General features: G+C 48.3%; 1 protein-coding gene across 2 annotated transcripts in view; it reads left to right on the forward strand.

The window, feature by feature from the left end:
* Positions 1–23,321, forward strand: part of EIF2B3 (eukaryotic translation initiation factor 2B subunit gamma) — a 94,482-nt gene extending 71,161 nt beyond the window's left edge. For both annotated transcript variants that reach the window (XM_001363162.4, XM_056815241.1), the window contains 5 exons: positions 97–287; positions 3,943–4,020; positions 4,516–4,664; positions 17,874–17,977; positions 23,138–23,321. In XM_001363162.4, coding sequence (XP_001363199.1) covers positions 97–287; positions 3,943–4,020; positions 4,516–4,664; positions 17,874–17,977; positions 23,138–23,190 — 575 coding nt within the window. In that variant the 3' untranslated portion in view covers positions 23,191–23,321. The remainder of the gene's footprint in view (positions 1–96; positions 288–3,942; positions 4,021–4,515; positions 4,665–17,873; positions 17,978–23,137) is intronic.
* Positions 23,322–26,170: the final 2,849 nt, after the last annotated feature.

Here is a 26,170-nt window from a genome sequence, read left to right on the forward strand (position 1 = left end):
GGGGAAGAGAGGAGTTCTTAGTAAGCAGTCTGTGAGCCCCCCTCAGCTGACACCTTTTCCCTATCTTCTCTTCCCTCTGCCCCCACTCTTCTGAAGATATTTACAGTTTCATCAAGGACAGTGACCTGTTGACTGTAGAACCCCACAATACCTGTTGGAAAGACTGTCAAAGAAATGGACAGGAAGCCTTTGCTGGAGGCCGAGTCAGCTGCTATGTCCATGTCATGAAGGGAGGGGTCTGCTTGAGAGTGAACACCCTGGGGCTATACATCGAGGCCAACAGGCAGGTAAGAGGATGAATCATTTGGCTCTGCTGAGAAGGGAGACTTGCCTGGCTTCTTCTACTGCACTCCCAAACCCCAAGCAAGCAGGCAAGCAGGCATGTCAGGACAGGAGGGGAGACCACCAGGAAGGGCCAGGGCTGCCGGGCCCAGACGGAGCTATGGGTCTAGGATCCATTGTTAGCTCTTGGGCCAAGCTAGGGGGAACTACTGTCAGCTGTAAACTGTCAAACCTGTGAGCTCCAAGTTCTGGCACTCTGACTGCTTCCATGGAGGGTCTTGGCTCCCCTTGCTTGGCCAGTACTCCTTGAACATGGAGAGAAGGAGGCAAGTATTAGCTCAGTGTGTATGAAAATGCCTAACAGCCCAATGAACTACCTTAGGGAGTAGTGAGTTCTCTGTCCCTTACTATGTTTAAAGGCTCAGATGGCCTCTGAGATTCTCAACTCTCCAGGGCTGGGTCAGAGAGTCAGGGTAGTTGTCAACAGAAGGCTCTGACTAGTCCTAGAATTATAGGACTTAGAGATCATTTAGTCCAATCCCTTCATTTTATAGCTGAGGAAACTGAGGCCCAGAGAAGGACAGTGACTCCTCTTCAGATACCTGTACCACTGTCATGTAGAAGAGAGCTTCAGCATGTTCTGTCCAGGCTCTGAAGGTGGAACAAATGTGAGGGTACATTTAGGCTGCACAGTAGGAAGAATATATCTCAGTAAGGAGAGTGGCCCAAGGGAGAATGGGCTGCTTTTGGGGAGGGGAGAAATTCTGAGCTCAGGTCCAGGGGTCTCTTCCAGCTCTGAAAGTTTCTCTGCAGAGCGGTTTGTAAATCCAAACACTAGCAATCAGTGAGCCTTCTCCCTCACCTTGCTTTCTAGGCAGTTACTGGGCCTGGGCCTGGTCCCATCTCTGTGCTGTCCAAAGCCCCACACACCCTATCTTGGACCTGCCTGTGCTATCACACTGGGCCTTGGCACACCTGCTCTGTTGTCCACCAAAGAGAGTTCCCCTTCCTGAGCATGACATTCAAGAGCTTTCACCACCTCAAGGATATTTGGATGGGGAAAGACAACACAAAAGAGGGAATCTGGGGAATCAGAAGATGAAAATACTCATGCCAGGGAACATGGTGTCAAAGTTCTTAGTTGGATAGGCCTGGAGTCAGGGAGGTCCTGGGTTCAAATGTGGCCTCAGACTCTTCCTACATGGGTAACTCTGGAAAAGTCACTCAACTCCCATTGCCTAGCTTTTACTCTTCTATCCTAAAATCGATACCAAGACAGATGGTAAGGTTTTTTTGTTTTTGTTTTTAAGAAGAAAAAGACAAGTATTCCTAGGTACAAGTCTAGTGTCAGACACTTCCTAGCCGTATGACCCTGGGCAAGTCACTTAACCCCCATTGCCTAGCCCTTTCCACCCTTCTGCCTTAGAACCAATACACAGTATTGATTCTAAGGTGGAAGGTAAGGGTTAAAAAATTTTTTTATTTTTAATTTTAAAAAAATAAAGAAAAAAGAAAAAGTACAAGGAAATGCAAAAAAGTTTAAATGGCTCCTGCCCTCAAGGAGCTTACATTCTAATAAGGGAAACAACAGGCAAACAGCTATGCACAAGATAGACATAAGGTAGATGGAAGTAATCCCAGAGAGAAGGCTCTAGGGTGGATGGGAAGGTTGGGGGGAGGGGTGCCAGATGGCACTAGAACTCAAAAATGCTTCTTACAGAAGGTGGGATCTTATCTGAGACTTGAAGGCAGCAGGAAAGTCAGGGCAGAGATGGGGAGGGAGAGCATTCCAGGCATGGAGCACAACCAAAGGAAATGCTCAGTCTGAAGATGCAGTGTCTTGTGCAAAGAACAGCAGGGAGGCCCATGTTACTAGATTGGAGGAGTGTGAAAGATTGTAAGATGGGAGGTGACAGGAAGGGTAAGGAGGGCCCAGGTTATGAAGAACTTAAGCGGTATTTGATCTTGGAGGCGACAGGGAGTTATTGAATGAGGATGGGGGTGACATAGTTGGACTTGTGCTTTAGGAAAATCATTTTGACAGCTGAGTGGAAGAAAGGAGAGAGTGAGAGGAAGGGTGGCAGGCAACCCCATCAAGAGGCTATTGCAGGATACAGATCTGAGGTGGTAAAAGATCTTGTGAAGATGTCTTCTCCTTTCCCCAACTACCAACACCCCCCCCCCACCCACCACCCCCAGAGTTTGCTTTGCTCCTTGGGGCCATAATGCTGTCTTTGCCAGTTCAATGTCTAGCCATCTAAAACCAAACTAAATGCCATCCCCTTGAGAAAGTCCTTTCTAGACTCCCTTGGCAGGAAACACCCTTCCCACTCAGTCCTCCTGTGGAGACATGGGGTAGGGGGCATTCTCAGCCTCTTCTCACCGAATAATAGACAGACACTATCACTTTCTGTGGCACCATCTTCTGTGCTTCTTAGGCCACAAGCTCTGCTGTGGCAGGGCAGAGGCAGCCCTTCTGCGGAGCCTGTGTGGGAATGGGTGGGCTGAGGAGTGGCTTCTACATAGTTGGAATGGCAGAATTGGAATCTACCTTGAAGCATCATGATGTTCATTTTAGAGAGGAGGAAACTGAATGGCTTTTGCCCAGGGACTTGTTCTCTAAGAGCTACAACTAGGGCCCCTGTAGCCAGAGAACCAGCCTCCTTTTGGGGCAGATCCCCTTGCAGAATTTCCCCTTCTCTTCCTGGGAAACCCGCAGTGACAGGGTATGGCCTTGCAGTGAATTTCAACTGCAACCCCAGGCAGTCCCAGGTCCTCCCTGTCTCTTGAAAGCTCAGCTGCCTACTCTAGGCTTGATGACAAGAAGACTTCAATATAGGGTGAAGCAACAGGCCTTTATTAAGGGCCCACTGCATTCCAGGTCCTATGTAGGCACTGAGTATACACATACAAGGGTAAGTGTGCCCTTCCCTCCAGGAGCTCCCAGCTTCCTCAGGGGGCAGTGTATAAACGACAAGTTCTCTACACACTCTATATGGAGGGGCTAGAGGGTAGCTAATGGTCTGGCATTCAAAAGAGGTTTTCAAACTATGGCCCGTGGGCCACATGCACCCCCCCCCCCCCAGCCATTTATCCGGCCCCCATCTCACTTTCGGAAGGGGCACCTCTTTCATTGGTGGTCAGTGAGAGGAGCACTGTATGTGTTGGCACCACTCACATACAATACTACTTCCGGGGACATAATCCTTTGCGTGGCACCTTGTTCTGATCGAGAACAGCATGGTGAGCAGCAATCTGGGGGAGGTGATTCTGCACCGTGTATACTCCTGCCCAGTATAGTGGTGGCAGTGATGGGCCTGTGCAAGGTGTGACAGGCCCATCATAACCAGCACTGCAGCCTCCACTATTCCAGACAGCAGTATACAGATTTGTTCATAGTTATTTTTATAGTCTGACCCTCCAATGGTCTGAGGGACAGTGAACTGGCCCCCTGTGTAAAAAGTTTGGAGACCCCTGCTCTAGTGGCACAAGTCAAACTAGATGACCAACCTCCAAGGGCCCTTTATCTGTCTTTAAATCCTATAGTCTGAAGAATCAACATAGAAGCAAATGAGAGATGTGGTAAGAAAGGTCTGTAGGCTCCCTGTCTATCAGTTACTCTCCTGCATGCATCACAAAGTGCTTCCTTTCCTTCCTCAGATCCCCAAATTGCTGCCCATTCTCTGCCCAGAGGAAACCTTGCTTCACTCATCTGCACAGATCTCTGACCAAGCCCTGGTAAGTATGGAGAGATCCTTGCCCCACCCTAGAGCAAGGGGCTGCCTCTAGAATGGAGGGTCTCAAGCCTGGAACCCAGTGGAGCACAGGGAAGTCACCCTTCATCTACTAGCCCTGGCCTCGAAGCTCAGTGGGCAGTGTGGCTTGCTTGGGGAAGGTGGGGAAAACCAAGACCAACCCTTACCCTGGCCCCTCTTCTTCTGTTCTTTAGTTGAGGGGCCAGTGACCAGCAAACACAGAGGGTAAGGTAGTTCCTGTCTGCTGAGTTTTCCTGTTTAGATCTTAGTCTCACAAGTATGGTCCTGAGGAGTGGGAGAAGCTGGTAGATCCAAACCCTGCCCCAGGAAAGGGTACCCTAGGTCCTAACCTGAAGGTATAGTCAGGTGAGAAAGGGTTGGAGATGTTGCAGAGGGAGGAGTGTGATCTGGAGACTTAAGTGCTGCCTGGAGACCCTGAGCCAAAGACTTCATTGGCTCATCTTCTGCCCTTCTGCAGGTTGGGACAGACAGCATCATCGGCCCATCTGTGCAGGTGGGTGAGAAGACCTCCATTAAACACTCCATCATTGGATCCAGCTGTCTTGTAAGAGAGAGAGTGAAAATCAACAACTCTCTGCTCATGAACTCTGTCACCATTGAGGAAGGGTAGGTCCTGTCCCCACTCAGTGTGGCCTCCTCACTCAGGGCTGGGCACTGGGTTGCCTTTATCGGAAAGCCTTGGGAACAGCAAACAGAATCCCTCACCCCTCCTTTTCTTGGTCTGGCACCTTCCTGGAGTGGTGTCATGATGGGGGCCAATAGCACCAGCGGTGGCTAGGTTAGGCCTGGCTAACTATAGTGAATAGTGGAAGCACCATAACTGACCCAGCCCTTCAGGAGCCACTGGCCAAGTAACTGGTCTCCATGAAGTGGACTGGCAAGGCCTGAGCCTTCTCAAAGGGTTATTGCCATTTCTTAGCATCCATGTTTGGCACAGAATTGTCAACCTGAAGACAGGCATGGAATATGGCCAAGATGGGCAGGGGCTTTGAGGGAAGATGCTGGCCATTGGCCTCAAGGCTTTGAAAGCTTATTATAAGTACTAGTTCTGCTTGGCTCCAGGGAGGAGAACCAGAAGGGACTGGATACACTGACGGGGGATGTTTTGAGCTCAGGTCAGGAAACTTTCCTTAACCTTTGGAGTTGCCCCTGAGGGTAGTGGATTGACTTGGGGGGTTCCCCCCTTCTTAGGTCCAGGCCAGCTGCCTCTGAGTATATATGACCTTGATCTGCTCTTTATCTCTCTAAGGGGCACAGTGAATGGAACTCTAGGCCTTAAGTCTGGAAGATTTGAGTTCAAATCCTGCCTGAAATACTTACTTAGCTGGGTAATCCTGGGCAAATCACTTCACCACTGTCTGCCTCAAATTCCTCATCTATAAAATAGGAATAACAGTAGCACTTCCCTTCAGAGGTTACTGTGAGGATCAAAGTTGGGATAATATTTGTAAAGTGTTTTGCAAACCTTAAAAGTGCTCTCTAAATGTTAGTTATCTTCACCATCAGTTTTCTCCCAGGGGTGATGTATGGTTATGAGCCATGGATCACCACACCTACCACAGGTAGAAAGAATTAAAGTTGTGGGTAGCTGAAGAGAGGCTCATCATAGCGGATGATCAGCAGGCCCATCCTGCAGGCATGGCATATTGACCCCCTCGAAATGGTAAAAAACCTACAACCCCTCCAGTGGGCTGGGCACATGTTCTGGGAGGGATTTGTGGGAGAACGTGGACAGGAGCCCCACGGGATGTCTCTCACAATTCAGACCTGACCCCTGAGATGCTCATAGATCATTCAGCAGAGGTGGTGTAAGGACATTCAGCAACACCGGGTCATGGGCACATCGCAGTGATTTGATTTGGCATGGCTTTTGTAAGAATTAAAAATAATATTTCTACCCAGATATATATTTTATAAAGTTTATTGGACAGGATAGACAACTATTCCTCTAAGTAACCTGACCTGGTGGTGCCTAGCCTGCATGTCTCTTCTCTCCTTCCCCCCCTTCACTTGCCTGCTCTGTTCTCTTCTTGGTTCTCTCCTGATTCTCAATTCTCTCTCTTGATTCTCCCCAGGCCTTGAATTTTATTCGCAAATGTGGTATGTCAGGAATGTTTGATAGACAGGTAAAGCTCCTCAGGAGGGGGAGGGGATAAACTTCCTTGACACACTTTCTACCATCACTCAGGCTCTCAGGCCAAGGTCAGAAATCCTTCAGGACCTACTGCACTAAATAGGTAAACAGGAAGCCACAGCAACAACCTGAGTCAAGTCTCAAGGATGATTTCAGTTCCTCTTAAAGAAAAATAGAGTCTAACCTGCATAGGGCAGGGCCTTAGGAAAAACTAGGGAAACCTAGAGGGTAAGGTATGAAGTGGGAGAGGGGAAGTGTGCCTAGGCTACAGTCTGGCCCCTTGGAGACAAATAACTCATCCATGTCTTTGGAGAGCCACTGGAGTATAGAATGAAGAAAATGATGATCTCCTAGAAGACTGTGTTCAGGCCCAGGCACCCTGTGCTGTGATTGACTGGGCCAGCTTGAAGGACATCCAGAGAAGGGTGGTCAGTGCCACAAAAGGCTCATGTGAAAGAAACCTGAAGAAGGAAAGACTTGGGGGTAGATGGTAGCTGCCTCTGATTGTTTGAAGGTCGACCATGGAAGACAGGGAGCAGACCTGGAATGCTGGGTTGGAGCTGCAGAGAGGCAGGTTTCAGCTCTAGATAAAGACATTCATTTATTAGCTGTTGGAACTGTCATCAAATGTAAAGCCTTGGGAGGAAGTGAGTTCCCCATTACTGGAAGCCTTTGAATGGAGGTTGGATAAGCCCTTGAGATTCCCTAAAGAGTTGCTCCCTCCCTACTTCTGCCTCTTGGAAGACTCAAGAAGCCCTGCCCTCTAACAGCATTGCAAAAGTATTCCCTTTGTATAGCTTGTGTACAAACTGATTAATGGCATGTTATCCTCCCCAATAGAAAGTCAACTCCTAGAGGGGACAGATAGCACTTTTGGATGTGGATGGGTGGAATTGCTTTGCTTGACATTTATTAAGGATTTCCCCCCATTTGGGGAGTAAAGGAGAGCTAGTGATAGTCATGCCAAAGTAAAGAAAAGAGGCCAACTGAAGGGAATAAAAGGAGTTCAGCATAGGCCCAGGCAGACCAGACAGCTCCAAAAGTGATGGGTGAAATTTCTCTATCCCTCATGTCCCTAACAAGGGACCAACCAGTCAGCCTTTCCTTGAAGACCTAGTGTGTGGAGGAACCCCCCCAAACCACCCCCTCTCCGAGAAGCCCCTTCCACCTAGAGACAGCCAGGATGGTTAAGTTGTTTTCACTTGCATCAAGTCTAAATCAGCCTCTGAAACTTGTATCCATTGCTCCAAGCTCTGCCCTCTAGGGCCAAACTGAATAAACTTACTCCCTCTTCTACAGGACAACCCTTCAAACACTTGTCTCTGCCAGGTCTTCTCAACATGTCAACAAGCAATTTAGTAAGCACCTACTATGTGCCAAGTACCATTTTGAGCACTGCAGATACTGAGAAAAGTAGAAAGTAGCTCTGTCCTCCAGGAACTCAGAGGTCACAAGTGGTGGAGATAGCATGCAAACACCTATGTGCAAAACAGACTCTACTAGAATAAATTAGAGATAGTTTCAGAGGAAGGCCCAAACCTACCTTTCTTCTTCCCATCTTTATATGGGATGACCTCATAGCCTCTCACCATCCTGGCTTTTTTCCTTTCTGTATTCTACCTTCCTCAGCAATGGCCCCCAGAACTGAACACTCTCTTCAGTGTGGTTTGACCAGAAGAGAAGACAGAAGCCTTGTCTCTCTGGTCCTGGGCTTAGTACCTCACTGTGCAGTTATCATCTCATGCTAGTGAGTCCCTGTTTTCAGGCTATCCCCATCTTGTACTTAGGAAACTGAACTCCAGTGTTCAGAGCTTCCACTTACCCCTGTCAAGGGTTGTCTTATTCCATTTGCTCCAACATTCTAGCCCAGAGATTGTCATACAGTGTGTTAGCCCTCCATCCCACCTGCACATTGGATGAACCTCCATCTGTGTCTGTTCCCAGTCACTGATAAAAAAAATAGCACCAGCCCAAAGACTCATGCTTAGGAAATTCAAATCATCATCCAAATTCGTATGACTGTCTTTGGTGCTAACCATCCAGCTAGCTCTGAAATCTGCTTACATACTCCAAATGGAATCCAACCAGGGCAGAATGTAATGTCAGACCTTGATTGACCGAGTCATCGCCCCACCCAGACCCTTATGGCCTCATCTGTACCCTGAAGAATCTTTGTGAGATGGGTCTGTGGAGTGTCTTAACCCAGGCACCATGTGGTTGAGGTGGGCCTGAACCTTTCATAAACAGCAATGAAGAGTAAGCCATTTGGCAGCCAGGCCACATCCTTAGCTCTTTTTATTCATGGCATGTCTTTTCCACTCCAGATGTAGAATGCATGCCTTTGACACTTTCTTCTGCCTTATGTGCCCAGTCCCCAAGCTTTCAAGGAGTATTTTTGGTACTCTGCCTGCTATTGTCTCAGGAAGTGCCCCATCCCAGGGCCCCTCATGAGAATGCCCAACGTGCGCTACATTGGGCCCATTGCCCTTTTGGATGTAGCTCAACAAAGGCTTCCCTGCCAGACCAGAACAGGCTATGACCAGGAAGCTGGCTGCTGGCTTTGGGCCTGAAAGGCTTCCCACAGCCCACTTAACTAATGACTGGAATGCACATTAGAGATTACCCATTTGGGCAAGATGATAAGATCAGGCATCCTGCGGCACCCAGTGGGCTTCACTCAAATTACTGGGTGTCATTTTAATTTTAATTACTAATGGTAATTTTTAAATGGCTCAAGTAAATTTGGAAAAAGTAATTAAAATGTAGTCATGTGAGGACTAATCACCCCATAGCTATTAAATGTGAGCTAAGCATTAGAGGGATAGGGTCTTTGGAAAGAAGTGCAGTTCCCATACCTGGGCTTCCTTGTCACAATTTCAGGGTAGCTGACTCTTGAATGGGAAAGCTGATTGAATTTTGAGGTCAAAAATTGGAGAAAGGAATTAATAAGTTTTCCCAAAAGGTAACTAGACTAGGCCCCAGTGACCTTCTTTAGGTATTGTGGAAGTCTGAGGATTGAAAAGCAGAGTCCAAGACAAAGGATTTGATTGACACCAAAATGATTATTCTCTCTTGGAACTGGGAGGAGCCATGCTAAAGAATGGAACAATTCCACGTAGACCAGGCCATTTTCTCACCCATCCACATAAAGCCAGTCCAGAACTAAGGCTGGTGCCCATGGCATCATGCCTACTCCTGACAGTCTTTGCCTCTGCTTGGATCTCAGTGGACCACAGAAGCTATCCTAGCCATTCCCACATAGGCAAACATGGACAGAAGGACTCTGTGCCATGTTGGCTGTGAGCATAGCTGAATGCAGCCCACAGAGCCAGACAGGATGACGCTATTTTTTATTCCAGTGCATCTGTGAGCTGGCAGGGCAAGTTCAGACTTTGTCTCATCAGCTCTTACCTAGATAGTGGCAACAGCCTCCTAACATTTCTCTGTTGCCACTGTCTTTCCACTCTAGGCTATCCTGCCAAAAGTAATCTTCCTAATGCACAACTGTTCATGTTGCTGCCTTGCTCGGACATCCTCAGTGGCTCCCCATTGCCTCTTGAGTAAAATGTAAATACTTGATTTGAGCCCTACCACATTCTGGATCCACCCAGACTTCTTTATCTTAACTCCTGCTATCCTACAGCCAAGCTGTATCCAAATTGAGCTGCTCATAGTTCCCTTGAACTTTTTCCATCTCTTTTTCTAGATCTGTGCTAAGAGTCAAGACCACAAAGACAAAGGAGTAACCATCTAGACCAGTGATGGTGAACCTTTAGAGACTGAGTGCCCAAACTACAACCCTCATGTCCCCCCTGCCCCCATCCTACCCCAGATAGGGGAGGGAGGAAATGCTTCCATTGGGCTGCTGGGCAGAGGGTCAGGTGATGTGAAAAAATGTCCTCAGGCATGCTTGGAGAGGGAGATGGGAGCAATTCCCTTTGGCACACATGCCATAGGTTCACCAACACGTATCTAGGTCCTCATAGGGAGACCACTTATACATATGCAAGTTTATGTGTCAGATACAAAATTAACCCCAAGGTCACTTTGGGAGGGAGATGATGAGCAGCTAATGAGACCAGAAAAGGCTGCATGTGGAAGGTGGCCCCAGCTAAGACTTGAAAGAAGCCAGGCAGAAAAGGTCCTGCACTATGTAACTGTTTTTAATAGATTTGTTTCTTTAGGTCTATTTCATTAAGGGGAAAAAAAGCTACTGATTAGCTTCAGGTTTCTATGCCACAAGAAGAAGGGCAGAACATATTGGCCAGAGCAACTGGTCATGTACGATCACAAAAAGTGAAACAGACAGAAAAAAAGGGCACTGATGCAGAGCTATTTCTAAACAAGCATCTGATGTCAGTCAGATCACTGGCAGGTCAGAGCAACATCACTACCAGATTAAGGAGTAAAGACAAGACACTCCCTGCATTTACAGCACATCCAGCTAAACCCATTTAAACAAGCTGCTGGCCCTGAAAAATTAGAAACAGAGCAAAAACATTGGAACAGAAGATCTCCATTTTGTGGAGAAGTTCCTGTAGAATGCCCATGAGATTGTGAACTCGTCAATATGGAACATTTTCTCCAAGTGTCCAGAGCAGAGTTCATCTGTGTCATCCTTGACTGAGTCTCTCCATGAGTCTTCCAAGGAAGGCCTGCTGTACAGCATGCTGGAGACCCTCCTCAAAGTACTAGTGCAGCCATTGGATCACCCTCTTCCATCCCAGACTGGCTCTTGGATGCTCTCATCTAATCACACGTTTCCTGAGAATTATCATTTATGTTGCTTCTTACATACAAATTATTATTTTTTTTAAACCCTTACCAATACTGTGTATTTTTAAACCCTTGCCAATACTGTGTATTGGCTCCAAGGCAGAAGAGTGGTAAGGGCTAGGCAATGGGGGTCAAGTGACTTGCCCAGGGTCACACAGCTGGGAAGTGTCTGAGACCAGATTTGAACCTAGGACCTCCCGTCTCTAGGCCTGGCTCTCAATCCACTGAGCTACCCAGCTGCCCCCCTTACATACAAATTATTGTTAGTGACAGGCTGACATCATTGGACTTCCTTGTACTTGTGATTCTTCAAGGATTGTGGCATTCCAAGAGTCACAATCTAGAGGATCACCAGGAAAAGAGTTTGAATGTTAAAAAGATAGTGGTTTGGAGGGGCAGCTGGGTGGCTCAGTAGAAAGAATACCAGGCCTGGAGACAGGAAGTCCTGGTTTCAAATCTGATATCTGACACTTCCTAACTGTGTGACCCTGGGCAAGTCACTTAACCCTCATTGCTTAGTCCTTATCGCTCTTCTGCCTTAGAACTGATACCTCTAAGACAGAAAGTAAGGGTTTTTTTTAAAAAGGCCTTGACAGCTACACCCTGAGGACCCCAGGGCCTTTTCCTCCTACCAACAGCTGAAACTTTTTATATTGGGCTGTCTAAAGAGGGAGCTCCAAGAGCAGGAACTATCTCACCTTTCTGTTTGTCCTCTATTAGCCGAGTGGTTCTTGGTCAGACAGCAAGCATTTATTAAGTGCCTACTATGTACAGAGCACTGTATTGAGTGCTTGGATCCAAAGAAGGGAAGAAACCAACCCCTGCCTTCAGGGAGCTCTCAATCTGCAGACAGTTTCATCCACTGATTCCCAGAGGCAAAGGTTTGCAGGCAGCTGTGTGGAGGATGGGTTGTAGCAGGGAGAAGCTTGAGGGAGGCAGACCTCCAACAGGCCTTCATGAGGATGGAGGCACCATCGGGAGAGAGAAGCACCTGAATCACCATGTTGCAAAGACAAGAATGATAAGATTTTGGAATCGAATGATTATATAGCCTAAGTGAAAGTGAGGAGATGGGGATACTACCAAGATGGCCAGCCTGGTTTATCATGTTCCAAGTGTCCCCCAGTAACCCTCACTCGGCCTTCTCAGATGAGGACCTCACTTAAGACTTCACAGAAGAAGGTGAGGACATTCCTCAAGGGCTCTGACTTTTCCTCTCATTCTTATCTCACATGATGTACACGTCTTTGCCCACTATCTTCTTCTTTACTCCTGCCTCAGGTAAAGAGGTGGCCAAGGTGTCCCCTCCCCTATTCCAACTCTACAAGCACCATTGAACCTTTCCATCCCTTCTTTGGCACATTACTCCCCACTGTCACCTTCATTCAGCCCCTCCCTGTTTTCTGACTCTTTTTCCTTACTGCCTACAAACAGACCCATTAATTTTCCATCTTTAAAACACTTAATTTGTCAGGCCATGTTCACTAGCTGTCCTCTCATCCTCTCTTTTATGGACAAACTTGAGAACATAACTTTCACTCACTTTCTCTCTTTCTGCTCCTATCACACTCTTAAATCCCTTAGGATCTGGCTTCCAGCTTCATCACTGAACTGAAACTGCTCTTTCCAAAGTTACCAGTTAGTTCTTAATGGCCAAATCCAGTGACTTTTTCTCACAGTTTTCATCCTTCTTGATCTTTCTGTGGCCTTTAACCCTGCCAGTCACTTTTTTATCTGGGAAACTCTTTCTTCTCTAGGTTTTTATAACATCATTCTCTCCTGTTTCTCCTCCTATCTGACCACTCCTCTGTCTTCTTTGCCAGATCTTCATCCAGATGGTGACCACTAACCACAAATGTGCCCCCAGGGCTCTATCCTGGCATTCTTCTCTTTTCCTTCTATACTATTTCACTTGGTGATCTCACCAGTTCCCATGGATTCAATTCTCTCAATGCAGATGGTTTCCAGATTTATATACCCAGCCCTATTCTGACTCTTGAGCTTGTCATGAATCAGCATTTGTCCTAAAAGTATCTCAAACTCAGTCTTTCCAAAACAACTCATCATCATTCTCTTCCAACCCTCTCTTTTCCCCCAATTTCCTTGTTACTGTCAAGGCCACCATCACCCAGTAACCCAGATTTATAATCTTTGTCATCCTCAACTCCTTACTCAGACTCACTCCACATAGCCATTCTGTAACCCAGTTTTGTCATTTCTGACTTGACATCTCTTAATGTTCTCTTTTCTTTCTGCACACAGCTACCATCATATCACTTTTCACTCAGGTTACTGCAATAACCTTCTAATTGAACTCTCTGACCCAACAATTCTTCCTTTCCTCAGCAACAAAAGTGATGTGTTTGGTCTATATCTGTGGGGAGTCCTGCCTAATCTACAAGTCTCTTGTCATTTCCTAGCCCTGAACCATGTTTCCAATATATTTTTCATCTTTGTATGATGAAGCAGTCATCAAGTGTTTATTAAGCACCTACTATGTACCTGTCACTTTGTTCAATGCTGGGAAAACAAAGAAAGACTGGAAAGTTCCAGGAACTTGCATTCTAACAAGAGAGACAACATGGAAATAGTCATGTGGGAAATTATACACACACATACACACACGCACGCGTGCACCCACATAGAGTGTAATTGGAAGGTAATCTCAGAAAGAAGGGACTAATGCAGGTGAAGAAGGGGGAAGGCCTAGAAAGACCTCCACAAAGAATGGTGTTTGAGCTGTATCTTAAAGAAAGTCAGAGCTTCCCAGAGGCAGAGTTGAGGAAAGACATGCCAGGCTTGAAGGAATGTGAGGAAAAGGCCCAGAGATGGTTGAGGATGAATAGAAATCCATGTTCAAGAACAGCAGGAAGTTCATTGTATGGAGAGGAGTAACAGGACCTAATACTGGCTAGGGAGGAAGAGGCCACATTGTCAAGAACTTTAAATTCAAAACAGTAGAGTCTGTATTTGATCCTGGAGGTAATAAGGAGCTTCTGAAGTTTATTGACTTGGAGAGTGACGTGTGAGACCTGTCCTTTAAGCCTCTCACTCTGACACCTGTGTAGAGACAAACCAGAGCTGGATAGAGTCCACACAAAAAGATCATGAGGTTTGAACTAGGACGGTATCTGTTAATGAAAAGAAGGAATGGAAGATGAGAAATGTGGTGAAGGTAGAAATGACAAGATTTGACAGCAGACTGAGAAGTGGAAGGTTGGGAAGATGGGGGAACTAATGAATTCAGCTGAAGACATCACATATCCAATTTATGTTCAAAAGGCAGTTGGTGATATGGGAAAAGAGGTCAGGAAAGAGGTTGGGGCTGGATATATAGATCTGGGAATCATCTGCATGGAGGTGATTATTAAATCCTTGAGAATTGATGAGGTCACTCACTAAGAGTATGGAGGGAAAAGAGAAGGCCCAGGATAGTCTGGGTAAAGATCCTGCAAAGGAGACACAGATGGAGAGGTCAGACAAGTAGCAGAAGAACCAGGAGGGTAGAGGGAACTTGAGAGTTTATCCAGTCTCGCTTCATGATTTTATAGGGACTTGCCCAAAGTCACACAAATAGTAAGTGGAAGGGACAGGGTTTGAGCCAGGGGTCTTTCCCCTGTGCCTTAAATATCTGCTGGATCTAACTGAGCTCAGTGCCCTCTCTAGAGGGACTTGTTGCTAGTTTGAGATCGACTTTATGCTAGGCAGTGGTGGGCTCCTGAAGGCTTTTAAGCAGGGGAGTAAGTCCATTTATTCAGTAAGCACTGATTAGGTACCTGCTGCTGGGCTGGGGCTGGGGCTGGGAATCCCAAGAAATCCTATTCTACCCAGGGAAACAACATAGACCCATCTAAGAAATATGTGCAAAGTAGTTGGGATAGAAGGAAGCTAGTTATAACCAGGAGGATCAATAAATTGCAGTGATTAAATCTTTGTAACTTCTAGGATCATATATGCAATTCTGTTTGCTATTAGAAACCCTTTATAACCTTGCCAGCCTTCTTTTAAACCCTTACCTTCCATACTAAGTTTTGGGTCTAAGGCAGATGTGTGATAAGGGCTAAGCAATGGAGGTTAAGTGACTTGACCAAGGTCATACAGCTAGGAGGTATTCAAAACCAGATATGGATCCAGATCTTCCCAACTCTAAGCCTGGCACTCTAGCTACAGTGCCACCTAGCTGCTCCATTTAATACACTTTTAATATACCCAGAAACAAGACTGGACAACAGATTGAATGTAAGGTTCACACCTTACATACATACCTTACAAGTAAGGAGTTGAAAATGACACCAAAATTGAGTCTAGATGGTACTTTAGTATTTTGAATGAGTTTTCTATTGCCCTTCCTTTTAGGGTCCTCATTCATCTTTGGGCTTCAGCACATCTCCTAAGGACCTTTCCCAAGGGTCAGTGTAAGTTAAGACCAGGGGACATGTGTAAAACCAGCCTAGCTTCTAGCCTCAGCCAGCCTGCACTCTTCCCACTGGCTTCCTAGTTTCCCATTAGGTGACCCACTCATTCCTGGGCCTCCAAGGAAGGTGAGGGGTAGGTAATTGTTTAAGTGGATTAAACAAGCAAGCATGTCCAGCCCTCAGGGCCTCCATTCAATCAGGCCTGCCCTGTGGCTAACTTGGGCCCCTAAGACCTCCCCACTCTTGTCTTTCCTGAGTCTGAGTGGCCTTAAGGTCTGGACCTCCATTTTTTGAGTTTCCCTTTCCAGAAATGCTCATCGTTTTCATTGTGAAGCCCCAGACCATCATGGAGAGGATGTAATTAGGGGGTGGGTTTGGCATTCTTGCTGGTGCTGCACATCTGGGCGCCACAGTCTTCTCTCCATCTCTGCTCTGCACACATCAGCTTGCCCAGAATTTCCAGCTTCTGCTTTCTAGGGTGGTCCTGCCCTGCTCTGCCAGGGGCCAGACTCCTATAATGAGCCCTGAAGTCAGAGTGAGCCTGGGCTTTGGGAGAAAGGTGCAGGTCATTCCCCGGTTGGGAAGCTCAGCATTCTGCTTCCTGGACTTTTCCTGCCTCATTTGTGAATTTTCCCAGGCCCTGGACTGCATCTGTCCTCATGCTTTCTACAGTCTTTGCTTTATAGCTCTGCTGCTTTCCACAGGGAGGAGACAGGGAAGCCAGAGCTTCCTCTCCTCTCCAAGCCCCAGCTTGTATGTCCTGGGATGGAGTCTTTTTAGCTGGGCCTCCCCCCAGAGCAAGCCAGGCCCGCCCAGCCCACACAAGAACAAGACTGTGTTGGGGCTCTTTTCTCCATGTAATCTCTGACCTTTTAGAAAAACAAAACAGCGATAAAGAAGGGCCTGGAATGTTACAGACTGTGTACATTTGTCTCTGGGTTCCTTTTGAGGTTTGTTGTTTACAGTGGTGGGTGGGGAGGGAAGGGAGAGCACAGAGCATGGGTCCAGCCAGGCTGGCCAGCAGACTGGGCCTCACTGAGAGTAGTGCCCTTTCTGAAGAGGCCTCCTTCTAAGGTCGGCCCTTTACTTCCTTGTAAATTTCCAGACCTCCGTGGCTATGTCTTTTCCTCTACTCCCTATCTTTCCTCTCTCCGTCTCATACCTATACACCTTGTGAAAACCACCCTCTGAGCCCTCTTTTCCTCTGTGCCCCTTATGAAGCTGAACTCAGAAAAGGGAAAACACCGGATCATCGATTTGGAACTGAGGGACCTCAGAGGCCATCTAGTCTAACCACTAACAGAGGAAGAACTGAGGCAAAGACAGGTGTTAAGTGACTTGCTCCAGATCACAAGAGGTGCCAGGGCTAGGATTAGAACCCAAATTTTTTGACTGATAACACATTTAATGAGCTCTTTGAGATTTACAAGGGGCTTTACATACATTATCTCATTTGTTTCTCACAGCCCTGAGAGGTAGGCACTATTGTTTCCCCATTTTGCAGATGGGGAAACTAAGGCTGGGAATGATTAGGTGATTTGCCTAGCATCATGGAGTCAGTAGGTACAAGCATTTAGGCCCCCATTTCCAATTGAGCAGTCCTAAATCACCATACTGCCTCCTACTCACCTCTGATGTCCTATAGGAGGGCTACTGCCCAGACCCACCCACCCAGGGGCCAGCTAGCAGCACATCAGGAAGCTGAGGTGTTGTATTCTGAGACAGGAAGGACTTTGCAGGTTGTGTATGCACTCCTTGGCTTTAGGGACACAAGACAGTTTCAGTGTACACTTTCTTACTAAATAAAAGTGGCTCCTGTTAGGAATCGGCCATAGAGCCACATGGCTATTCCCACATGCAAACCCAAGTCAGGATGGGAGGGAGTCTTAGCCCAGCGCTTCTGGGGATTGCTCTAAATTATCACTTTTAGTGGTCTGAGGAGCTCTGGTCAGGGTGTCAGTCTTCACCCCCTGTGCCTGGCAGAGCCTCTGAGGACAGAGATGTTGGGGTAAGGCTTCAGGAAGTCTTTGGTGGAAGGTGAAGTTGATTCACACATGATACGGGTAATTTCTTCCTCCTGGAAGCTACTCTTTCTGACCTCTCCTGAAGTGGCTGTATGCCAGTGCAATTCCAGGCCCTCTCCCTGAATGGCCCAAATGTCCCTATTGCTACAGTTAGAACTAGATTATAATATTGGGTTGACTTTTGGGGGCTGGTCTAATTAGAGGTAAAGCATCTGATGGGCAGAAGCTAAAATCTACCCTATTCCCTGAGCTTGCTGCTTCCTGGGGAATGTTCCAGTTTGAAATCATGGGCCTCCCTTGGTCTAAGTTGGTCCCCCCTCCCAGCTCAGGGTTGGCCCAGTCTTTATTGCTGGTCAGTTGGATTTAGTCCATTGCTAATTGAGCCTGGCTCCCTGATCCCTGAGTAGGGCTCAGGCCTTCTAGTGCCTCAGGCTCATCCCAGGTGAGCAGGTTTTCTGTGTTACAGATGCAACATCAGCGGCAGTGTGATCTGTAACAACGCCATCATCGAGAAAGGGGCAGACATCAAGGATTGCCTAGTTGGGAGTGGTCAGCGGATAGAAGCCAAAGGTAAGACCTGGGAGCATCCTAGAAGGGCTGGAGCCACAAGGCTCCTTGAGCATGGTGTTGTCAGGGACTTACCCAGCTGGTTTCCTGCCTCAGTCCTGAGGACATGAATCACCAAGGCACACAGGCCAATACAATATCATCTTCAGAAGGAAAGAATGGGGTCCTGGTAGGGAGCAGAGTGAAGTAAGAGAGATTCTGTCATCGGCATGACTGGCGTGCCCGACCTTCACGAGGCTCATTTGGAAAGTCTTCCAGGAATGTGGTTTGGTCCTTTGTCAGAGATGTGTTTCCCCAAGAGAGGGAAAGATGTGTCCAGGAAAGAATCTCAGTGTATTCCCTTAGAAAGTAATGAACTCCCCAGTCCCTGCTAGAATTTCAGTTGGGACCTCAGAAGTGGCTAGTCCATCCAGTATCTATAGGAATTCTCTGCAACATCCTTACTTATCACATGGTTCTCTAGCAGTGCCTAGGCTGCTCTTGTGAAAAGGGAGGGAAGGAAGACTAGGTCATCTCAGAGGCCCCTTCCCCCCTAGTCTGGGCTCTAGGAGGAGGGTTTCCAGAGGCAGAGGTGGTGCCCTGGACTGCCCCTCAGCATGGAGTCAGCCAGAGAGGAGGAGGAGGTTTTGTGGGCCTTCTTGAGACCAGCATTAATAGTTTTAAAAGATAACTGGGAGTCCCCACATTCCAACCATGGTTCCTCTACCTTTCATACTTGGCCTTTAGTTGACCTAGAAATGGGGAGCCCTGATGCTTCTAGAAGTAAAAAAGCAACAAATCTTGTCTAAAGGCTAAAGCTCCTGCCCCAGGCTGTCTCCTCTCTGACAGCCTTATCTGTCCCCTACCAACTTGGTGTGTTTCTTGCTTTCTCTCCCAGTGTTGAGTTGAGGCCTCCTTTCTTTACTCCTTGTATTGGTGTTGAAATGCTGTGTACTTTGAAAGACCCAGTTCTACACCTCCCCCCCCCCCCCTTCCCCAGAGGCAGTGGCTTCCTCCCCAGTCTAGCAGAGTAGCAGCTCTGGGGCGGCCAAGGACTGTTTCCCATTTGGTATAAAGGGTTTCTAAATTAGGGAATATAATGGAGTGAGTAAACACTGTGCAGGGCTGCCCCTCCAGGCCCCAGCTCCCTGGTGGGCCAGTGCCTGGGGCCTGGGCCACCCTCCCTTCCTCAGCCTCCTGTGATACCCAGAGCCCAGCAGCTGTATGTCTGTCTGCCTGTCTGGGTTTAATTTCAGCATGCCAGAGCTCAAGGGGGAAGTGGGGGCCAACCAGACCAAGCCTTCCCTTATCTATTGACCTTCCATCTCCCATCTCCAGCTGCCTTTCAGACATCTAGAACTGGATGTCCTGTAAAAATCTTAAACTAAACTTGCTCAAAACAGAACTTATTATCTTTCTCCCTAAATCCTACCCCCCAGAACACCACCACCACCCTCCTATGACTACAACCCAGGAATCATTCTCATCTCCCCTTTTTCACCCAAGAGAGAAGCTGTTGCCAAGGTCTGTTGAGTTCATCTTTGCAGCATCTCTTGAATTCGCCTCCTTCTCCCCTCTGACATGACCCTCACCCTAGTACAGACCCTCATCACCTCACACCCAGACTATTGCAGTAGTTGCCAGTGAGTCTCTCTGCCTCCAGGTTCTCCCCACTCATTCAGCTATCAAAGTGGTTTTTCTAATGCCAGACCTGACTTGAGTTTCTTCCCTGCCCCCTCTCAGTAGAGTCCAGTACTGGTTCCCTATTTCTTCTAGGATCAAGTACAACATCGTGTTTGTCATTCAAGGCTCTTCATGACCTGTTTCCTCCCACCCCCATATACCTTTCCAAGTTCTTATACTTTATACTACCCTGGCACATGCTCAAATTCTCTATGATCCAGTGATGCTTATTGGCTTTCTCCCTGTGCCTTGTGATTGCAGGTATTTTTGCTGGCTGGATCTCATACCTGAAGAAGGAATTCTCTCCTTCTTCACCTCTCTCTCCTGGCTTCCTTCAAGTCCCTGCTAAAATCCCCCCTTCTCCAGGAAGCCTTTCCCAATCCCTCTCAATTCTAGTGTCTTCATCAATCATCTCCAATTTAGCCTTATAAATCTCATTTACACATAATTGAGTATTATCTCCCCCATTAAAATGTGAGCCTTTGTGTCCCCAGCACCCCAGTAAAGAGCTCAGCACACAACAGTTACTTAATAAATGCACGTTGCCAGCCCAAAACAGACTTGGGAGTAGCCGGGAAGGAGGGCAGGCAGGAGCACTGGCAGGAGGACCCTGAGTCCTTCTCTTGGGCATTGTTGGGTCTGACTCCAGCCTTCCTGGGGTTCTGGGAGAGTCTTGGCTGTAACTCGTTGCTGAGCTAAGAGGTGTAGTGCCTAAACTTCCTCCAGCTCCTGTTCCTTAAACTGGCCTGCTGAGATCCACAGTCCAAAGATCACCCAACCCCAACCCCATTATGTTCCCAAGTACTATGGATCCAGAGTCAGAAATGAATCGGTTCCTCTCTTCAGGAAGCTTCCATTCCATCAAGGGAAAGAGCATGTGCATGGTAAATAGAAACATGGGCATGGGGAAGCCTGGCATCTGGGGAGTTCAGGAAGGACTCCTCATAGAAGGTGGAGCTTTGTGCAGACTTTTGAAGGAAGCCAGGATCGCAGGGGAGAGGAGTAAGAGCATTCTAGCAGCTCTGGGCTGAGCAGCTACTGTGTGCTGGAAGCTGAGCCCATAGCAAAATGGCTTGAGCCTCTGCTCTCACCTTTGGTGGCCATCTCTACTTCTCGCATTTCATTTGCCTGGATTTGAAACCTGAAATCCCTTTCTAGGACTTTGGTCTCCTTCCGGACTATCACCTCTGTTTATTAGGCACCTATGGAGTATAGAGAAGGGTGCTTTGGCCATGGGAAAGGGTTTAGAGAAGATGTGAACTCTGTCTTCTTGGAGTTCGATCAGGAAATCAAATGGGGCCCAAGCATTTATTAACCCCCTACAATATGTCTATAAGCAGCAGGAACACATAATAGTGCAGCTGGCTCTCCCCTCAGGGAACTTCCATTCTAACAAGACACAGCAGACACAGAAAAATATATGCAGATGATGCACAAAATGAATATGGGGCTCTTTTGGAAGGATGAGGTCAAGAATGGCTCTGTGTAGAGGGCATTTGAGCTGAGTCTTAAAGGAAACCCTGAAAATCCAAGAGAAGATGAGGAAAGAACATTTCAGGAGCAGGCAGAGCAGAGGCAGGAGGCCAGAGGTGAGTGTGGCAGAATGATGCCAACTGAGGATGGAGGGAAGGAAGAGGGCATGTTCAACCTGGGGAGGAAAAGGTGCAGAGGGAGCTATCAATCTCCAAATGTATGGAAGAGGGACTAGATTTGTTCTGTTGGTCCCCAGAGGGAAGGTCCAGACAGATCAATCCAAGCAGGGGGTTCCCCACCCAGAGGCAGCATGGAGTGGCATAGGAAGTCTCTGGAGACACAGGCTTCCTCCCATTCAGCCTTTGATGTAAGTCATGCCCTATAGAGTTGGTGCCGACAGCCAGGTCCTGATTGGTGCCAAGAACGAATCCTGTGGCATGGCTGCATGATTTGAATTCTCACTGTTTGAAATTCTAATAAAATATGAGATATGGTCATCAGGTTTCAGTGTAATGAAAATATGCGATGAAACACTTTGAATGATGCAGCTGCTTCACAGGAAGGTCTAGTTTGTTCTCGTTCAGGTAGGGGTCCCTTTTCCACCTCTGAGCTGCTGTCATTTTGTGACTCTTCTGTAGAAACTAGCTAGGAGCTCTGCTGGCCATGAGGAAAGGGGTGGGGGAGCATTGCAGACATGGAGGACAGCCAGGCTGGGTTGGGGGAGTGCTGCCCCAGGTTTAGCCAGAGGCAAGAGGGAGACCCTTCCAGACCACAGAGAGCTCCTCAAGGGATGTCCACACTAGATTGCCTCAAGGAGGAAGTGGAGAGGATTGTGTCCACCCAAAGGGCACTTTTCATCATCTCTGACCCCAGAAGTGAATGAAGGGGGTGGGGGAGTCAAGCAGCACTTACTAGTGCTGCTGCCTCCACCAGAGGTGGCTTCTCTGCTCCACTGACAAGGCAGCCCCTTTAGGATCCTTTGGAGATGCCTGGGGAGGGGGGAGGGGCCAGCAGCTCACCCACCTGGAAGGAGCCACCCCCCACTGGCAGGCTACACCTGAAACAGCTGGAGGTGCTGCAAGTCAGGGCCAAGTCCCACTGGCATCTGTCTAGTGCTCAGCTAGGCAGTTGGAAGGCCCGCTGTGTGCATCTGGGCTCCAGGCTGAGAGGCCAGCAGCCTTCAGTTGGATCCCTCTTTATCTCCTGGCCGCCCTGACCTTCTCTCTCTGGATGGCCAGCTGCACCCTCTGGGGCCCTTGCTAGGCCTCTTCTCTTCAGCCAGACACCTCCCCAGCCACCTTTGCTGACACCATCTCCAGCCCCAGAGTCAGGCTTCCCTTGAGACCTTCCTCAGCCCCCAGTGTTGTGGTCTTGGGGAAGTTCTGTTTAAGACCATCCCCAGAACCTCATGAGTAATAGCTGCCCTTCCATCTCCCTGTCCACTCCCATGTCTTCTTCCTGCTTTGTTTCCCCTTCTTCTAGGTTCCCCATGAAAGTGGCTCATGGTCTCACATGGCAGGCTTTAGTTGATCCTGGCTCCTCCAGGGACAAGCTTGAGCAGGACCAGTCTGAGTTCCCCAGGCCTTTCCCCCACAAATACCAGGGTTAGGACACACATTCCTCCAAGGCTGGCTGGGTGGCCATTTGTTGGTAGTATTCTAGTGAGTCTTTGAAATCCCTCTTGCCCTGTTTCCACCCCCAAACCTTCCCGACCACAGCTCCTTACCCTCCTCTCTTCTGAATGCTCAAGGATTCCTCTTGCTTATTCCCCAGAGGTTCAGTGATGGCTTGAGGGGAGAAAATAGAGTGTCAGCCCCTCCTTACCTGGGCTCATTGAGGGGCCCTACCAGATAGCTGGTGGTGGATCAGAGAGCAGAGTTAGAGCAATATCCCTGGAAGGGATGGTGTACAGTTCTCTGGAGGTGGGAGGACCAGAGATGGAAGGGAAAGCTGTTAATTGAACCCCAGTTGGGCTATAAAGGAAGTAATGGGGTTAGCTCTCAACAAATCTTTTTCCTTCCTTTTTAGCCAAGAGAGTGAATGAGGTGATCGTGGGGAATGACCAGCTCATGGAGATCTGAGGTTGTCAGTGTCTGCATTCCTCCTCTGAAGTCTCTCAGGACCTGGCCGACCCAGCCTTTGCCAAACGCAGCTACTTCCCTGTCTGGCTCCTTTTGTATTGATCTCCCAATAAAGACGAGTCTCCAGTGGACTCCGTAGACTCCTGGGGCCCGTCCTGTCCTCAAACATATGGCCCTGGGCCAGTAGGCCTTCACCATGAGGACCACACAGTCTGCTGTTGAACAGTGACACAGACCATCTGTGCCGATTGAAACAGAGGGTCTCCTGCTGGGGGTCCTGCTCAGTCTTACTTCTCACCCCCTCCCCCTGGGGACCAGTAGCTTCGAGGTCATACTGAATGAGGTGGCTAGAGGGCACTTTGTGCCTTGCTGGCCTGGGATGCAGCACTCCCAGGGATTAGCCCTTGTCTCTCCTCCTTCCCCAGCCAAAAGAAACCTCTTGGAGACTCCTGCCCCACGTCCACGGGCCTTTGCAGCTGACCCTGTGGCTCTGGTCTAGAATTTGGCAGGGTGGAGCCCCTGACACCCCCCCCCACCCCCCCAGCCAGCATTGTAGCTCTCTGCTGACCCAAGGGCAGGCTCCCAGAGGCTCCCACAGGGGCTTTCTTGAGCCGAGTCACTCCTGAGGCTACAATGACTGGCTGAACTGGTTGGGATCCAAAGTCCAAGTTTCCCTGGGCTAACTACTGATAGAGCCAAGTTAGAAAGGCTAAACAGGGACAGGCTAATGGCCTGGAAATGCCCTATTCACTAGCCTTATCCCCATGTCTCACAGAAGGCAGGTGGGCAGGGAAGCCTACCTTCCCTTTTCCCCTCCCCCCTTCTTCCTCTACAAGAAGGGAGTATGAGGAGGTTTCTTCTCTGTTTTTATGACCTGCAGGTGTTTGGTGGAAGATAAAAGTGGGGCCTGGGGTGAGATTTCACAGCCCAGAATTATCAAAGTGAAGGTCCTCCCAGTGGGTGGCAGTAATTAAGAAAAATAATTTGAAATAATAGTTTATACATTACTGCAAAAATCCCAGGGCCTGGGGAGTTAACTCCTGTTAATCTGGTGTGATCTTGGTGCTGGTTGTTCTGCCCTAGAGGAGTGGGGGAGGAGGAGCTGCCTTCCCACCTGACCTGACAGGAGGAGGCCACCCCTTGTTTCTTTCTGTTCTTTCAGCTCCCAAGGGTGACCCCAGCCATTTGGGATTGGAGAGGTGGTTCTTCAGATAAACTAGCAAATCTGGGGAAAAAATGGTACAAGGGGTCTTCCCCTGCCCCCAGGGAGAGATCCAGGTATTAGGGCAGAGAGCAGCCAGGGACCTCAGAGGGCACCTAGCCCAATGGCTGTCCATTTTTACAGATACAGAAACAGGCCAGCCTAGAAAGAGCAAGTGAGCTGCTCAAGGACAGCTTGCCACGCTGGTCAGACCACAACTTTATTTCTGAATTCAGTTCTGGGCATCATCTTTTAAGAAGAACAGATTTAAGGGTACCTGATGACTTCTCTCAGAGGTTGAAAGACTGACCTAGAAGAAGGATCTGATTGGCCCCACAGGGGCATAGAAAGGAGTTTGAGAGGCAGGTGGAGGCTGGATGTCAGGAAGCTTCTAACCAGGAAAGTTGTACCAAAGGAGAACGGGCTTCTTGGGAAGGCTGGGAGCACCTCCTCACTATGGACAGATGACCCCTTGTCAGAGACACTTAGCAGATTGGATTCCATTGTCTCTGTGGTCTGATTTGAGTCCTCAAATGACTGGAAACCCAGACTCTGCTCTCTGGTGAGGCCTCCTTAAAAGGTCTTTCCCTTCTGTACCTTGGGCTGCTGTCACGGACCACAGGTCCCTGCCTATGCCCCTCACTGAGGGGGGCAAGGACCCAGAGGTCAGCATTTGGGGCCCCATATGGAGCTTGAAAAGAACAAAGGCTGCCTGGTCCCCAGAGGGAGAGCCCCTGAGAAGCTGTTTCCCACTAAGGGCACTGCCAGTGTCATCTTTTCCAGAAGCAGCCCTTCCGGCCTACACTCTTCTCCTAAAGGGGGACATGAAGGAGTTGCAGACAATGCCACCCTATCCCACTGGGTAAACAATTATTGAGCACCTAATATATGGCCACTCAGCTGAGAATGAGAAAGGATCCCATTATAAGTAACAAAAGGTGAGCAGTTTGAAATTAGAAATGAGGAGAGAGAGGTCACTTCTGCCTGGGGGGTACCCTGAGCTGATCCTAGGAAGAGCTGGAGGATTTTAGCAGGTAAAAGAAAAAGATAGTGAAATGGAAAAGTCAGGATTTGGGCAAGGGAGTCTAGTTTGGCAGATAGCAAGGTTCCAGGAGTAGAGCTAGAAAAGACTGGGAGTTGGATTGTGAAAAGTCAGGCCAGAGCATCTATATTTGATTCTATAGGCACTAGGGAGCCATCAGAGGTGTCAGAGCAGGATAGTGGGAAACAGCTGAGCAAAGGAAGGTTAGTATGATGGAAGGAGCAGAAGAAGACCCTGTAGGAACCTCTCAGATCATGAGAATAGGGATGAAGGGATAGGTGTGAAAGCTTTAGTAGGGCAGGACAGTATTTTTCAGTGATTGAGTGTGAGGGGAAAAATTGGCTAATTTGCCAGTTCTGGCCAGTCAGAAAAACAATCCTTGATCTTTCTTTATCCAAACCTGATTTCACTTGACTCTCAAAAGGCCCAGGTGGTCGGGAAGAGGGTGGTCCTTCAATTGGCAGAAACCTGGACGTTAGAGGAATGGAGGGAGAAGGTGCATTTTTAGAAATACTGAGCTCAAAATCCAGGGAGAATTGTCCTGCATCAAGCTGAGCGACCTACAGGATCACTTGTCCTGTTCACCACTCGACCATGGGTCCGCCTGGCAACCTCCCATCCCCAAGGTCCTCAGGCCCCTTGGTCTCAAGGCTCATGAGAGAGTATGGGGTCCAGGCCTTCCCTGCTAAAATGAGCCTCTGGGCCCACGGAGGGAGCTGAAGGAGGAGGGTCTTGGG

Source organism: Monodelphis domestica, chromosome 2 (genome assembly GCF_027887165.1).
Source record: "Monodelphis domestica isolate mMonDom1 chromosome 2, mMonDom1.pri, whole genome shotgun sequence".
NCBI classification, from domain to species: Eukaryota; Metazoa; Chordata; class Mammalia; order Didelphimorphia; family Didelphidae; genus Monodelphis; species Monodelphis domestica.